The 16,925-nt window shown below is 36.4% G+C and overlaps 1 protein-coding gene across 1 annotated transcript in view; it reads left to right on the top strand.

The window, feature by feature from the left end:
• Nucleotides 1-16,925, top strand: part of SCAPER (S-phase cyclin A-associated protein in the ER) — a 507,933-nt gene that overhangs the window by 153,221 nt on the left and 337,787 nt on the right. Inside the window, exons 17-18 of the mRNA XM_006888275.1 lie at nt 1,700-1,852; nt 2,700-2,807. Coding sequence (XP_006888337.1) covers nt 1,700-1,852; nt 2,700-2,807 — 261 coding nt within the window. The remainder of the gene's footprint in view (nt 1-1,699; nt 1,853-2,699; nt 2,808-16,925) is intronic.

Raw genomic sequence — 16,925 nt, 5'->3', positions numbered from 1 at the left:
GAGGAAATTGTCCCTCCTTCTCCAGCAGAGCATCGATGGAGTTGACATTTCCTGTTTTTACTAAACAATTCCTTAATAACTGGAAGATATGACTGTTAGAGTATATTCAGAGATTTTAACCATTTAAAATGAATTGCTTTCGAGCAAGTTCCTACTCCTAGCACTCTCTATCAGTTTTCCAATGTTGTGAATTTTGACAGGAGGACACTGCTCATCTTTCTTTTGTGGAGCTGCTGGTGGATTAAAATGATACTCTATTGGTTAGCAGCTATCTAAAGAGCAGAAAACAGGGCATTGGGGCACAGGGCCATGAGCATCTCTCTGAAAGGGTCAGAGAGAATGAGAATAGCATAGCCCTTCACCTTCTCAGAGCCCAGCCCCGTGATGCCCACCAACGGCAAGAGGTTCTTTTCTTCATTGCTGACTCACAGAGTCATAGTTATGGTACCAAGAATGGGGTTTATTAGAGAAGTATGTATTAGGAAGTATGTGGGAGAATGGGGGAGGTAATGAATATCACCCAATGCAAATGCAAGTTTTAGTCAGCTAGTTCCAAAGCACAATTTTTCAGTATGTCCAGGCTCTGGTTTCAGTTCAGCAGTCAAATCCAAATCGTGCAGCAAGGTTTGCCTCAGAGCAGTTTTAAGTCAGCTTCTCCTTCAAACATCTGGCAAGAATTGCTAAACCTCTGTGGCCAGCACGAATGCAAAAAGCCGCAGGTCCCTGCCATCATTTCACCACAGAAATACCACAGTCTCTCCAGCACCAGGATCTTGCCACCACAAGCCTTGCTCATCTCAAGTCTTGCCGACCAATGTGGGAAGCACTCTTTCTCTTATCCTAGTCCCACTGCTGGTGGCAATTTGCAAGACCACCATGTACCTGCAGTTAAAGTAGCTAGAGACCAGAGAGGACCACAGCAACACAGCAAACTATTAAAAGGTATTTTTTATAATCTGTCTGATTCAGTCTTATGGGAACACAAAAGAGAGGCACTTAGTTTATAACATAAGGGGTGCCAGAGATCTTGGAATTAATTTTAATGATTAATTCATCAGCTGAACCTTTAAAGAAGAATTTGAAGTTAGCCAAAGGAAGGATAGGTGAGTAGAATAATATTCTAGCCATATGTATGAGCACAAGAGTAAAGGCGTGAAATAGCATTTTCTTTAGTGGGGATCATGGACGAGGCAGGATTGCAGTATAGTGAGTATTTTCTGCCATGTGGATCATCTTGAGCTTTACTTACAGATTGACATTTCCCATATTGCTCCAAGAAATGTTTATCAAAAGTACATTGTAGTCAAATAAGTTTGTGAAATACTGCTCTAATGTAAGTTTGGTTTCTTGACTCATAGGGCATGTTGACATAGTAGAGGCTCTGTAAAGTTCTCTTAACCTGTTTAGCTTTAACTTAGTGTTTTCAAAAATTTATTTCACCATGGAACCTCTTCCACAAAAGACCCATTAATATTAATGTCTCATGCAACAGTTCCATGGAGCATATTTTAGGAAACTTGACTATGCATATGGGGATATAATGGGGCTTCACATAAATTCTTGTTTTCAGTGGGTAATTTGACATTGAAATAAGATGGCATTTTCTCTATTATTTTAGAAAATTTAGTAAAAAACACATTTTTCAAATTTTCAGCATAATCTGAATAATTTTATTATTACTTTTTTACTTTGTCTGTAGCATGATGAGAGCATTCGAAGGCACATGGAACAAATTGAACAAAGAAAAGAGAAAGCTGCAGAGTTAAGCAGTGGACGACATGCAAATACTGATTATGCTCCTAAACTTACCCCTTATGAAAGAAAGAAGCAGTGTTCTCTCTGCAGTGTCCTGGTAGGTTGTCATTGTCAACTTTGTACTGATAAAATTGATTACTAAACTTCATTAAATCATAGAAATGTGTTCTCCTGGTCCTTATAAACTCATGCTAAGCCGTCTCCTGAATGCCAGGTACCATGGGAAACATATTTAAAATATGTTGGCACTTAGGAATAGTAGTTTTGGTGGCTTAGTGGTAAGAAGCTGCACTGTAACTCCAAAGGCAAGATTTGCATCCACCAGCTGCTCTGCAGGAGAAGGATGGACAATCTCCTTCTGTTCAATTAAGTGCCTCAGAAAACCCATTGGAGGGTCAGCTATGGGTCAGTTACGACTTGATGATACAAAACAACAGTTCAAAGTGCCCTAGCATGGCAGTTGGTACTAATTTAGTACACCTGCTTAATGATAGTCCTAGTAAACTTTTTTTTTTAATAAGAAACCAAAAAAACAAAGCAGTTTTCTTTATTGGTTCTTCAGCCAATAAGAGGAAATGATTCCTTGTTAGACAGGCTATGATGGTATATACCTTTTTTTGACCATCTGTCTTCTGGAGGATTCTGAGTTGCATTCCAAAGAAAGCATTTTAAGTCTTGTAATTCAATACTAAAGTGATCGCAACTTGTATATAATATATTGGGTTAATGTGTAGCATTGAAAATTAGATATAATTTTAAGTTGATCACACTTTAATTTTAAAAAATAATATCAATGAAAGTTTATACAGCAAATTAGATTCTTATTTGATAATTTCTACTCAAGTTATTCATTGACTAATGACATTTGTCACAGTGTGCCAGTAGTCTTAATTAATTCTGCATGTTTTATTTTCATTGTAATTTAAGCAATCTTATGCTTTTAGATTTCGTCAGAGGTGTATCTTTTTAGCCATATTAAAGGGAAAAAACACCAGCAAGCTGTGAGAGAGAATAGCAGTATCCAAGGGCGAGAACTTTCAGATGAAGAAGTGGTGAGCTTCACTTTTGCTCTTTTATAGATATTTATTTAGTTATAATATATGCAGAACTCTTATTATGAAAAAATTGTTTTACAGATAAAAAGAGCAAGGGCTGTATCAGGAGCAACATATCTGACCTTTTATCAACTTCACAGGGAAAATATCCGTGTCAACAGTATCCATAACACAAAACTAAATACCATGAGGTCAGATACGGCCCCCATGCTCTCATACCTCTTTCTATTCATCTCAACACCAATATTATTGGTTTAGTGGGTCCAAAATCCAATGTTATGGCTTACAGACCATACCGAACCATATTGGGGAAATGAAAAGGTTGTAATTCAGATTGATATCAGAATACATCCATCAATACAGCTCTGGGAGTATGGACATAGGCGCCATAGTCTCAAGACTCTAAGTGTTCTCAAGTTTTCTATCCTGCCAGTATTGGTTTTCCTCGAGTAGTCCAACAAAGTTCTCAGTTCTGCCAATCTTGGCTTCCCTCCACCCCACCCCAAAGTCTCACATCACCATCTCACATCCGGTCTCCAGTTTGGCCATGGCTGCTGCTGTTATCTTGAACTGTGCCCTATATTTTACACTGTTGGGGGAGATCTCTCTCTTCTTTTGGCACAGGAGAAGATGCTCTTGAGTTTATGGGCAAGACTATCCAATCCCCTTGCAGGTGGTTGAAACTGGCCAATTTCCCAATGGAATGGTAGATAGCAAATCCCTTTGTGAATAGGCCAACACACCTCCTTCCCATAGTCATACCCATTGCATAGCAACATCAAATCAGGGCAAGAGATGTCATATTGAAAGATGAACTCCTTATACATATTTATATGATTATTTAAAATAATGTTTAGTATTTAATAACTACCATAATGAAATATACAATTATATCATTAGTTTACGTTTTAGTTAATAAGGGTGCTCTGGTGAGCTTGATTTTAGGGAATTGTACTGATAATACAAAGGATGTACCTCCTTTGGGGTTTGAATTCACCAGTGACTCTGTGGGAAAAAGATGAACATTATTCTGTGAAATGAGTTTGGTTCTGACTTGATGACAATAAGATATAGATAAGAATACTGTTATTCATATAATTTCAGTGCAAAAGAGATTTATTTGGGTATTTTAATAATACAAGGAAAATTTTGCTCAGTGATACTTGGAAGATTTTTTGGAAGACAGCTAACAATGTAAATTTCATTTAACAGATACTTTTGTATTAGTAAGCTGTTTAGAAATTTTTTAAACTTGTTAATCTATTGTATTGGCATAAATAATATTTATTCAGCTGTTAATTGAGGCTTGAATGACTGGTGAAATAATATGCATATTGTATTTGTAAATAGTAGCAACTTCCTAAAACTAAACAAGGACAAGAATTTCTTGTTTTTCAGAATCTCTTCAGATTCTTCATTAAATACTCAGGAAAGATTATTGTGGGTTCACTGAGGAAAGTACCAGTGGATAATTTTAAACATATGTTTAACTTGTCTAGAAGTAACATTCAAATATCAAAATATATATCTGAGTTTTTACATTAGTATACACACACAAGACAGTACTGAGAACAAGACACAGATTATTTCTCGTACCCCAGATGGCTCCCTCATGTCTCCTTGCAGACGTGTTCCCCAAAGGTAGCTACTTTGTGGAGTTCTAGCACCATCAGTTAATCTTGCCTATTTTTGAATTTCATATAAATAGTTCTGTACAGTGTGTACCTTTTTAATGTCTGGCTTCTTTATTCATCTTTAAGTCTGTGAGTTTGACCCCTGTTGTTTTCATGAAGCTATAGTTATTCTTTTTCATTGCTTTTTGTTAGAGTCCTTCAGTGACTGTGAAGGCAACTCATCTGTAGTTGAATAGAATTGGGTTTATTGACTTGTTGCAAGATACAAAAAAAAATTTTAATGGAGAGCTGTAGGGACTTTCAGCACGAATATGCTAGAAAGCACTTGTTCTAGGATTTGTGCTCATACTAGGTGATCAACACAGTTCAAGGATGTAGAACTTGGCTCTGTATTGGGTGCTGTCAGAGAAGGTCTTGGTTGATTCTCATATGGAATCTGTATTTATGTGTGTCTTTGTGTGTCTTTGTTGCTCAGAAATGGTTACCTTTACAGTCTGTTACTTTATACTATATTATAGAAAGTTATTCCATTAAATTATATTACAGACATAGAGGGTAGGATTCTAACACATAGGGGATGGTGAGTGGGCACCACACAATCCAGTATGTGTAACATAGGGGAAACTGAGTGATTCTTAATAAATTTTGTCTTTTCCTCAAATTTTATTTTCTTTTACATTTCTAAACTCCAAATTCTGTCTTACCCGCCCAGTAAGACTTCCATTTTCAGACTTGAACTCATGTAAAAAATTGACCTACATAATTAAGGAAAAAGCAAGGCTGAATATGGAGCTCACATATTCTTCCTCCTTTTCAGAGATTATAGAGTCTTAATCATTCTTTTTTTTTTAAATCATTCTTTAATTCCTTCTAGTAGGTGCTTTGTGTATTTTGTGCAGCTTTCGGAGTTGGAAAGGGGCCTTATTGGCATGGTGGTAAAAGTGGTCCCTCCTTTTAATCAGAACTGGCTTTGACAAGCACTGTGGCAACTGGACAATTAAAACAGACTTACAAGGGGGTGGGGAAAGAAGAACAAACTGGGGAGGAGGGTAGAGAAAAGAGTGCAACAATGAATGAATGAAAACCCAAAATCTCTGTAAATGTTCATTAAAATTAATAAAATTTAATAATAATAAAAAGTGGTCCCGCCTAACAAGGTCAATGTTTCAGCTGAATTTTGAGAGAAAGATGCAGCAGTCCACTTCCACCACAGTTTCCTACCTTGGAAGCCCTATAGGGCTATCCTCTTTTTTCCTGATAGACTTACTATGAATTAGAATTAATTTAAGGGCCGTAGGTTCAGAGTTGGAAGATTAGGGCAATATAAGCTATTTTACTGTAGCTGAAGTCATATGTTTCCCAATGTTTTGTTCCTGCGTAGTCATTGTTTGACATAATGGTTAGCTCTTAGGAAGGTATTAATAAATGTTCATTATGTTGAGTTCTGTTGAATTGAAAAGCTACACAGAATGACTTGAAGATAGATGAGCTTCTAAATTTCTACTTTGTAAATACCAGATAATGCTAATAGAGGTGAAAATGAAAATAGAACTATCTAACTTGCATAAATTTCCCCCTTTGACTGAAATTGTATAGTTATTTTTAAAGATATAGTGGTATGGATTTCTTTGATTGGAATCATTCATATCATTGTCCCCACTCTCTTGCTATTTAGAAGTCACATGTATTTCTGTTCCTTTTAAAAGAACTCATAAATTGTCTCAATTAATTGTAATATATTTCTATTACAAAGTAAATTGTCCCATATATAATTTGTATCAATAAATAAATTAATAAGTTAACTATGTTGTTGTTGTTGTTGTTATGTGCCGTCGAGTCGATTGCGACTCATACCGACCCTATGTACAACAGCCCTAAACTCCGCTCTGTCCTGTGCCAATCGCACTGTCTCTGACACTCTCATCCCAATTATCCCAGTCACTGAATCAATCCACCTCATAGAGGGCCTTCCTCTCCTGCGCTATCCCTCCACGCTCCCAAGCATGATGTCCCTCTCCAAGGACCAGTCTCTCCTCACAACATGTCCAAAGTATGTTAGACGGAGCCTCAGAATCCTTGCCTCCAAGGAGTCGCTTGGTTTAATCCTTTCCAGGATGAATCTGTTTGTTTTCCTAGCAGTCCATGGTATTCTCAATATTCTTCTCCAGCACCGCAGCTCAAAGGCATCAATTCTCTTTCTATCCTCCTTGGTCATTGTCCAACTCTCTGATGCATTACAAGCGATTGGGAAGACCAAAGCCTGTATCAGACGCACCTTAGTCTCCAGAGAGACACCACTGCTCTTCAGCACTTTGGAGAGGTCCCTAACAGCAAACTTTCCCATGGCAGTGCACCTTTTAATTTCCTGGCTACTGGTGCCAAGACTGTAGACTACAGAGCCAAGCAAACTAAAGCTGTGTACAATCTCAATCTCTTCACCATCCATCCTGATGCTACCAGTTGGTCCAGTGGTGAGAATCTTTGTCTTCTTGACATTGAGCCTCAATCCATATTGTAGGCTTCAGTCCTTGACACTCTGCAGCAGGCGCTTCAGGTTCTCTTCAGTTTCAGCAAGCAGGGTAGTGTCATCTGCATAACGCAGGTTGTTGATAAATCGTCCACCAATCCTGACCCCACATTTCTCCTCATAGAGCCCAGCCTCCCGGATAATCTGTTCTGCATATAGGTTGAAAAGGTATGGAGATAGGATGCATCCCTGGCGTACGCCCTTCCCAATTTTGAACCATGCAGTGTTCCCTTGCTCTGTTCTGACGACTGCCTCCTGGTCCAAGTATAAGTTTCACATTAGAACGGTCAAGTGTTCTGGGATTCCCATTCTTCTCAGAATCAGCCATAGTTTGCTATGATCTACACAGTCAGATGCCTTTGCATAGTCAATGAAACACAGATAGACATTCCTCTGGTATTCCCTGCTTTCAGCCAAGATCCATCTAACATCAGCTACAATATCTCTAGTACCGCGACCCCTTCTATATACAAAGAGTTAACTATATAATTTATAAAAATTATTTAGATTATTTCTAGAACACTGCTATTATATAACAATTATAAATTCTATTTAAAGGATAAAAGTAAGGAAATGGTATTGAACTCAAATGGTTTTGGAGAAAATATATAGTTCCTTTGTTGGGAATTGTTGTGGGGGTTTTTTGTAGCTATCATTAGAGCCTGATGTTTAATTCTTGTAGTTGAGGTTTGATAGATGTGCTTATTTGGTGTACTGTTTCAGTTTAAAGGGATTAAATTTTCTTTAAGTTCTTGCTTAATTCATGTAGTTATTCTTGGGTACAGCTATTCTTTCTGAAAACAAGTGTGCAGTATAGTAGGTGAGTTATGTGATACAGAAGGACAATTTTATACTTATTCCCTTTAAAGTTTCATTTTTAATCAGTGAAGGTATCTATGGGAAACATACTTGTTCTACTTAAAGTTATTACTTGTCATCTGTGATGTCTTTATATTTTATACAGTATGCATGTGACCCTTCTTCTTTGACTTATAACATTTTATTTATGCCACCTCTGACCTAATAAAATTGTATCTTTGACCTTATACACTTGACATCTCAGATAACTTACTCTTGATCTTTGGCACATTTTGTTTTAAGCCTGTTAAACATAATAGGTGGCTGCTCAGCAAACAAGCTTTATTGTTTTGTCTTTTTATTATAGTTTACTAGCAAATTTTTCTTAGTTTCCACATGTTCCTTAAGACAAAAAAGAGACCAGTTACATGCCAGATGCTTTCCCTTTTCCATCATTTTTATATATGTATGTTAAAAGTATGTAATTTCTTAAAGTCAGAAGTTGGTGCAGCTTTTAGATACATTTGAAATTTAATATTTATATGAATTATTAGAGAATTTATTGAAAACACTTAATCTTACACTATTAAAGAAGCCAGTGGTAGTTTTCCCATGGTTTATTCAAACTACATACATAGAGTACATTTAGTAATTGACATGGAAAATGAATTTTTTTAAAAATTCCCTCTCTATTTTTAGATCCCTATATTTATGTACGGGATTCTTTGACTTTACAAAGCATGTACATGATATAATCTCTATATTTAAACTGTGTGGGGGAAAAGTTTCCATTTAATACTTGACAAACCTGGGAAAGATCTTAATAAATAATCTTAACTATAATTTAGTGGGTGTTTGAAACCAAAATTTGGTTTTATAAAATCCAAAGTTGTGTTTCTCCCAAGAAAAAATATGCTAATTAGGTGATTGAAGAAAAAAAAATAGAATTTTTGAATTGGTAAAGATATTATTGTATTTCATGAAAGTATTTATAAGCTGTCTCTGTCCAGGATCCCTACCATTGAGGTGGAAAGATGGCTTCTAGAATTGCTAACAGCCTGGAAAATAATAATCATTTATGAAATCATTTATTTCCTTACTTTGCTTCCCTATATTTATCATAGCAGAATTATTACTCTGTCCATACCAGGAAAACATCTTGTTTGCTTTCCTGTCAATAACAACTCAAGTCAAATTAACAAACTAGAAGTCAACTACAGTAAGTAATTTGTTTTCCCCCTAAATAAGGATTAATTAACCCCCTAAGTAGGGTTAATATGTTTTAAGTCCATTTCTGGGAGCAGTTATGTGTAATGATTATACAACTTGATCATGAAATATGTTGAATTGGTCAGTGTTGAGTTAGGTGTGCTTTTGTAAACAATTTTTTAAAAAACCAAAAGAAAATATATTTTATGTCCTTTTAAAAGATTATTTAAAGGCATCTTACCCTTTCCTAAAGAATATAGCTTTCCTAGGCACCATTTCCTCTTTAATTATCTAAGACTCACATCTAACACCATACGCAAAAACCAACACAAAGTGAGTCAAGGACTTAGGAATAAAACCAAGGACTATCAACTTTATCAGAGAAAAACTTGGAAGAACTCTAGAAGCCCCAATCCACAACATGAACAGTCTCCCAAGCATCCTGAAAAATCGACAACCAGGAGAGAATAAAATAGATGAATGAGACCTTCTAATAATAAAATTCTATGCTTATGAAGAAACTTCTCCACCAGGGTAAAAAGGAAAGCCGTAGATTGGGGGGGGAGGGGAGAAATGTGGTAATGACATGTCTGATAAAGGACTTATATCTAGAATTTATAGACTACTTCAGCACCTCAACAAGATAAACAACTCAAATTGCAAAATGGGCACAGGATATGAACAGACACTTCATCAAGGAAGGTATTCAGATGGTGAACAGACACATGAAGAAATGTTCAAAATTTCTAGCTCTTAAGAGAGATGCAAATCAAAACAACTATGAGATATACTCTCACCACAGTAACAATAGCAGAATTTGACAGAACAGCAAGCAACAAATATTGGCAAGGTTGTGGAAAAACTGGAAGTCTTTTTCACTGTTGGTAGGAATGTAAAATGGTGCAGCCACTATGGAATGCTGTATGGTGCATTCTCAAAAAGCTGGAAATAGAAGTACCATTCGACCCAGCAATTCCACTACCGAGAATAAACCCTAAAGAAACCAGAGCTGACACCGAAGCAGACATATGCACACCTATGTTTATTGCTGCTTTGTTCACAATAGCAAAGAGATGGAAGCAAACCAAGTGCCCATCAGCAAATGAATAGATAGAGAAACTGTGATATGTTCACAAAATGGAGTACTACACAGCACTGAAAAACAAGGAACTCATAAAATATTATACAAAACGGGTGACCCTGGAGGACATTATGCTGAGTGAAATATCTCGGTCACAAAAGAACAAATACTGCATAATGCCATTGTTACACAACAGGACTAACACAAGGATTGGGGGGAAACTAAGAAGAGATAAATAATGAACACTGCATTGAAACAGATGAGGGAAAGAACTATTTAAAAGAAATATATAATTAGGTATTATTTGCAAGACTGTAGTCTAGAGTAAGAGGTGCATAGCAAAGTGGACTGAGGAGTGGGGGAGGGAGGAAATTATGCAACAATGAAAGAATCTTTTTAAAGAGAAAAGCAAATTGGGTGACGGGTAGGGGGGGAAATCCACAGCAATGAATGAAAGGGAATCTAAGTTTTCTGTAAACTTTGTTAAAGTGTTAATAAAAAGAAGAAAGTTTTTTTTTTAATTCGTGTGTGTATTGTGTGTGCATGCACACGTGTTTATGTATTCATTATATAGTATATACACATAGCTGACTGCTAATTCATGCTTTTATAGTTTTTTTTTTATGCAGATAGCATATGCTTCCTACTGGCAGGTATTTTCAGAAAAGCATTATACTAAATTTAAGTGTGTTTACAAAAATGTCTTCCAGAGGAGAGTGGTTGGCAAACAATGTGAATTTTTATTGTTTGTCTAATTTATTCTTTGTTCATTTTTCCTTCCATTAGATGGACAATATTATAGATTTCGTTTTGTCTGATTAGCTGTAACTTACTGATTTGTTGCTAGGGTTTCTCATATACAACCTTAAATTATGTTCAAGCAAACTTTTGTATGAAACTTTATAGTTGTTGCTATATGCCATTGAGTTGACTACAACTCATAGTGATACTAAAACAACAGCTCTGAACCTTGTCCCATCTTGTTTTTTGGGCATTCCTTGAGATATCCAATAGTCTTCTCCAACACCACAACTCAAAGGCATTGATTCTTCTGTCATCCTCAATCATTGTCCATATTTCAGATGTGATGTTGAATCAACTAAGACAAACTCAATGAACAATGACTCTAAACTTTGTCTTATCCTGAGCCAACCTTACCATCTCTGACATGCCTGACCCCATTACCACAATCACTGTCCAGCCATCTCATCCAGGATCTTCCTTTTCTGTGCTGACCCTCTGCCCTTCCAAGCATAATGTCCTTCTCCAAGGACTGGTCCCTCTTGGTAACATGCCCAAAATATATGAGATGGAGTTTCAAAATTCTTGCCTCCATGGAACAACCTAATTTTACCCTCTCCAGGACAAACCTGTTGTTCTCTTGGCAGTCCATAGTATGTTTGATACTCTTCTCCAGCACCACAACTAAAAGGCATTGATTGTTCTGTCATTCTTGTTCATTGTCCAGCTCTCAGTTACATAGCAGGCAGGGGAGAATGTGGCTTAGATCAAGCGCACTTTAGTCTCTAGACTGACGTCATTGTTCTACAGCCCTTAGGAGGGGTCTTTGACAGCACATTTTCCTCAATAAAACTAATCTTTTGATTTCCTGACTGCTGGTACCAAGAGTGTTGATTGTGGAGCTGAGCAAGAAGAAATAAGTAACAATTTCACTCTTCTCCATCATGATACTACCTTTTGGGCTGCTGGTGACAATCTTTGTTTTCTTGATGTTGACCTTCAATCCATATTGAGGGCTGCAGTCCTTGACCCTCTGCAGCAAACGTTTCTAGTCCTCCTTAGTTTCAGTGAGCAAGGTTGTATCATCTGCATAAATCTTGTTGATAAATCTTTCTCTGATCCTGACGCCACATTCTTCTTCATAAAATCCATCGTCCTGGATGATCTGTTCAATATAAATATTGAAAAGGTATGGAGAAAGGATACATCCTTGATACACTGCTTTCTTGATTTTGATCCATGCAGTGTTCCCTTACTCTGTTCAGACAAAATCTTTCCTGACTTAGGTATAGATTTCACATGAGCACAATTAAATATTCTGAATTCCCAGTGTTCTTAATGTTAGCCACATTTTTTTATGATCCAAACAGTCAAATGCCTATGAATAGTCAATAAACACATATAAACCTCCTTTTGGTACTCTTTGCTTTCAACAAAGATCCATCTCACATCAGCAATGATAACCTTACTGCCTTGGTCTCTTTAAAACCCAGCTTGTATTTCTGGCAGTTCTCTATCAAGAACTCTTACTACTGTTCTAGTTATTTATGGATAACAGTAGAACTCTAGATTTTTCTAATTGTTTATCATGTGATACTGTTCTAGAATTTCTTTATCTACCTAGTTTAGATGTGGCGTGAAGGTCTGAGCACAGAAAGAGGCTCTAGAAAATTCAGAATATTGACAAGAATATCATTAAAATTGATGTTGTATAGGCTCTGAGTCTGAAAAGTGAGAGAATTTGCTGGGCAGTAAGTAGATTTTTAAAAAGTGGAGTCTGTGGGTGAAAGTGCATTTTGTTCAAAGTCTTAAAAGAACTGTTACAGATATTAGTATAACACCATTAAACCTTAGTGCTTATGTGATGTTTTTGCATAATTTTCCTATGAAGAATAAAACATCAGCACGTTATATGTTAAACTAATGTGTCAAATGTGATAATGGTTACCCATGGTGAACAGTGTTTGGTGGAGCTCCCAGGTTAGAAAAGGCTTGGAAGCAAGAGTGACATCCACTTCTGAAATAGCTTGCCTCTGGAAACTGTATGAACTTACAGAAACAGTGAAAGTTATACAGATGTTCAGGTCTTTCATTCCTTAGGGTCACTATGAGTCATCTATGACTCGATGGCACTTAATAACAATAACAACAATGCAGTATATGTTTGTAAATCTTTAAAATTGGAGAATGTTGCTTCAGTGATGTTAAGATTGATGTGAAGTTATTGATTTCACAAACCTTTCTCACCTAGGGCCATCAACGCCATTCAAAACCAGTAATTTCTGCCTCTAGCTTGCACTTTATTTTCCCTTTGATTTTGGATTAACATGGTAATGTTATTTTTGACAAATAGTAGTGTTATTCTTACTGTAATATTATGAAATTATTTCTAAGAATAAAGCTTGATAGAAATCCAGGCTGCAGCATTTGAAATCTGAGAATCCTGAGAAATCACCCTCTATTACAAGACTTGGCTCTATGTAACAGAACCATTTTCTGTTGCAGTGTTGAGTGCAAGCCCATGATAAATTAAGCTTGTTGAACTCTGAGCTTCTCTTTAAGTCATCTGTTAAACCTCAGATTAGATCAGAAAGGCACATCAGAATGTACAAAAGAAGACTTTACTACATCATCTCCACCAGAAAACGGATGGGGTATTTGTAATTGTCACTGAATGGCAGGGGGACAGATGGCAGACTGTCATCAGAAGATGGCTTTTTCTCTTTTGCATGGTGTCTGTTTCACAGTATTTCATTATGTCCGTTTTCTCATCTGTCACTTTAAACAATATAATACATAGATTGAAACTGATAAAATCATAAGTCTATCTCACACCTGTAAGAAGGAATCTTGGCAAAGTTGAATCTTTTTGATAATTAAAATATTGTATCTGGTATAAAATGGATTGACACAGTGGCTTAACAGTGGGCTTAAAGTGGGTCTGAGATGGCAAAGATGGCACAGAATAGGGCAGATTTCAAATCCATTACTTATAGGGTCATTCTGAGTTGCAGTTGACTTGACAGTACATAGTATATTGGTATAAAAATTTTCATTATTGTATATTTACATTTAAATTGTCATTTTATATTTACAAAATGATGCTGTCAGAAGGGACATTGTTTTGGTTAAAGGCAATTGCATTTTCTGAATTTACTGCTAGGCAGTATTTAAAATTGTATTAAAATATATTAATACTATAAAATTTTTATTTTATTTTTACAAATATTTCTCAAACCCCACTGGTGGGTTGTGTACTGAGCCAGGTGCCAGGGAAACAACGGTAATAATCATTTTTATCTTAGGGTCTGTGTAAAATTCTGATAATTAACAAAATTATACATAGCTCTTTAAGGTAAAAAAAATCAACTCATTTTCTTGGCATTTGAACAGACCCATAGCTGACTCTCCTGTGGATTTTCAGAGGAAAACGTAGGAGGAGATTGCTCATCCTTCTGTCACAGAGTCACTGGTGAATTGGAACCTCCAGAGACTTAGGCTGCCTTTGCAAACCCCTTAGTGCATAGTAACTATTGAGGTAAAACTAGTTAACTCAGCAATAAAATTTATTTCCTTCATTGTGCTTTATCTGTAATTATGGTATACAAAATACATGGTAAAATGTTGTAAAGAAATGCTTATCTTTTTAAATTGAATACTCCTTTATTTCTTTCCTTCTCTTAGCAACTTCTCCCTTCCACCATTTAAAAAATATTTGTAATATATAATAATTACATTATGTTTCATTCATGTACATTGTTTTATAGTCTTTCATTTACATTGGTTCATAAAATCATTCATAGACATTCTATTTTACATTTTTTAAATTAATTTTAATGAAAGTTTACAGAGACTTAGGGTTTCCAGTCATTCATTGTTTCACTTTTCTTCCTGCCTGCCCTCTCCCCCCAATTCACTCTTCTCCTTGAAAAGAAAAAGAAAAACTCTTTTCGTTGTTATGCAGTCCTTTCCCCCAAGTTCATTCCACTATGCAGCCTTCACTCTGGACTTCTGAGATGACAAGAATACCTAATCATATATCCCTTTTAAACAGTTCTCTCCCTCATCTGTTTCAATGAAATATACACCATTCCTCCCCTCCTTTTCTGTCTTCCCTCAACCCCGATGTCAGTCCTGTTTTAAAACAGTGGCCCTATGCAATATTTGTCCTTTTGTGACTGAGATATTTCACTCAGCATAATGTCCTCCAGGGTCATACATTTTGCATAATATTTCACGAGTTCCTTGTTTGTCAACGCTGCATAGTATTCCACTGTGTGAATATATCAGAGCTTCTCTATCCATTCGTTTGTTGATAGGCACTTGAGTTGTTTCCAGCTCTTTGCTATTGTGAACAAAGCTGCAATAAACATGGGTGTGCATATATCTCCTTGGGTGGTAGTTATCATTTCTTTAGGGTAAATTCCCAAAGTAGAATTGCTGGGTCAAATGGTATTTCTATTTGCAACTTTTTGAGAAAGCACCATACAGCCTTCCATAGGGTTGCACCATTTTACACTCCCACCAACAGTGAATAAGGTTTCCAGTTTCTCCACAACCTCACCAGCATTTGATCTTTTCTGTTCTGTTAAATCTTGCCATTGTTACTGGGGTGAGATATCTCATAGTTGTTTTGATTTGCATCTCTCTTAGAGCTAGGAATTTTGAACATTTCTTTATGTGTTTGTTTGCCATCTTATTTTACATTATGTTTTAAGTTGATTTGCTTACAAAGTTTATATACATTGTGCTTCACACTATCCTTCATTCACATTGTTTCATTCAATCATTCTCATACATTTTATCTTATAAAATCAATCACCATTGGGCCTTGCCCATCATTACTCTGTCTTTTCACCTGGATTCTTCTCATTTGCTTCCCCACCTCTTTCTACCCACCAAACTGTGCAGGCCTGTGTTTTCCTTCCTACTATCTTCACCCCCCTTGAGTTCCTGTACATGGTTTACTAGTTATCCTTCTGTTTTTACAATAATGGTCTTATGCAGTATTCGTCCTATGAAACCAAGTTAGTTCACTCAGCCTGATGCTCTCTAGCTTCTCCTAAGTTACGTAGTATTTTTCAAAATCATTGCTCCTACATGCTGCATAGTATTCCATTGTGTGAATGTACCAGTTTCTCAGTCCATTCAGTTGTGGTTGGACATTTGGGCTGCTGCCATGTTCTTGATATCCTTACACCATATTTATTCTCTTTCCCTTCTTTCCTTTCTAGATATTTTCCTGCCTTTTACTTTCTTCCTCACTTTTTAACCATAATCATCATCCAGAGCAACAAAGAAAGGAAATTAAAAGATCCATTTTCCTACCCATCTCCTCTTCCTAGATTTTATATACAGCAATGGACTGCTAGGAGAACAAACGGGTTCATCCTAGAGAGGGTGAGACCAGGCTGCCCCTTGGATGCAAGGATTCTGAAGCTTCGTCTGACATACTTTGAACATGTTGAAAGGAGGGACCAGTCCTTGGAGATTGACGTCATGCTTGGGAGGGTGGAGAGACAGTGCAGGAGAGAAAGACCTCTGTGAGATGGATTGATTCAGTAACTGGGGCAATGGGGGTAGATGTGTCAGAGACAATGAGATTGGCACAGGATAGAGCAGGGTTTAGAGTTGTTGTACATAGGGTTGTTATGAGTCACAGGTGACTTGACGACACATAACAACAACAGGAAGAGCATCAATGACAGAGTATTGTAAATATTTCCCATTTATTGTATTATATTTTATTACAAGGTATGCTTTAAATAGTAGGATATTTTTAAGAACTTAGGAAAACAAGTATTTGAGTTTTGAACAGAATAATTTTATTGAATTTTAGATTACAGATTTGAGAAAGTACAGAAGTGAGTTGAGATAAATTTTTTTTCTCAACAAAATGTGAAAATCTGTGTTAATTTCTTAATACTAGCAATTTGGCACCCACCTTACTCTTGAGAATACATTTTTCCCCCTCTGAAGAAATATGACTCTATAGCATCACATCATTTTTCTAAAAAAGAAATTTTCTTTTTCAAATCAAAAGATGTTTTCCCTATCTGCAGAAGAATTAAACAAGATCCCCACCTCACTCCATATACAAAAACCAACTCAAGGTGGATCATGGA

Source organism: Elephantulus edwardii, unplaced genomic scaffold (assembly GCF_000299155.1).
Source record: "Elephantulus edwardii isolate Elephantulus edwardi_28Jun2011 unplaced genomic scaffold, EleEdw1.0 scaffold00066, whole genome shotgun sequence".
Taxonomy (NCBI): Eukaryota; Metazoa; Chordata; class Mammalia; order Macroscelidea; family Macroscelididae; genus Elephantulus; species Elephantulus edwardii.
This window is presented reverse-complemented; position numbering and strand designations above follow the sequence as displayed.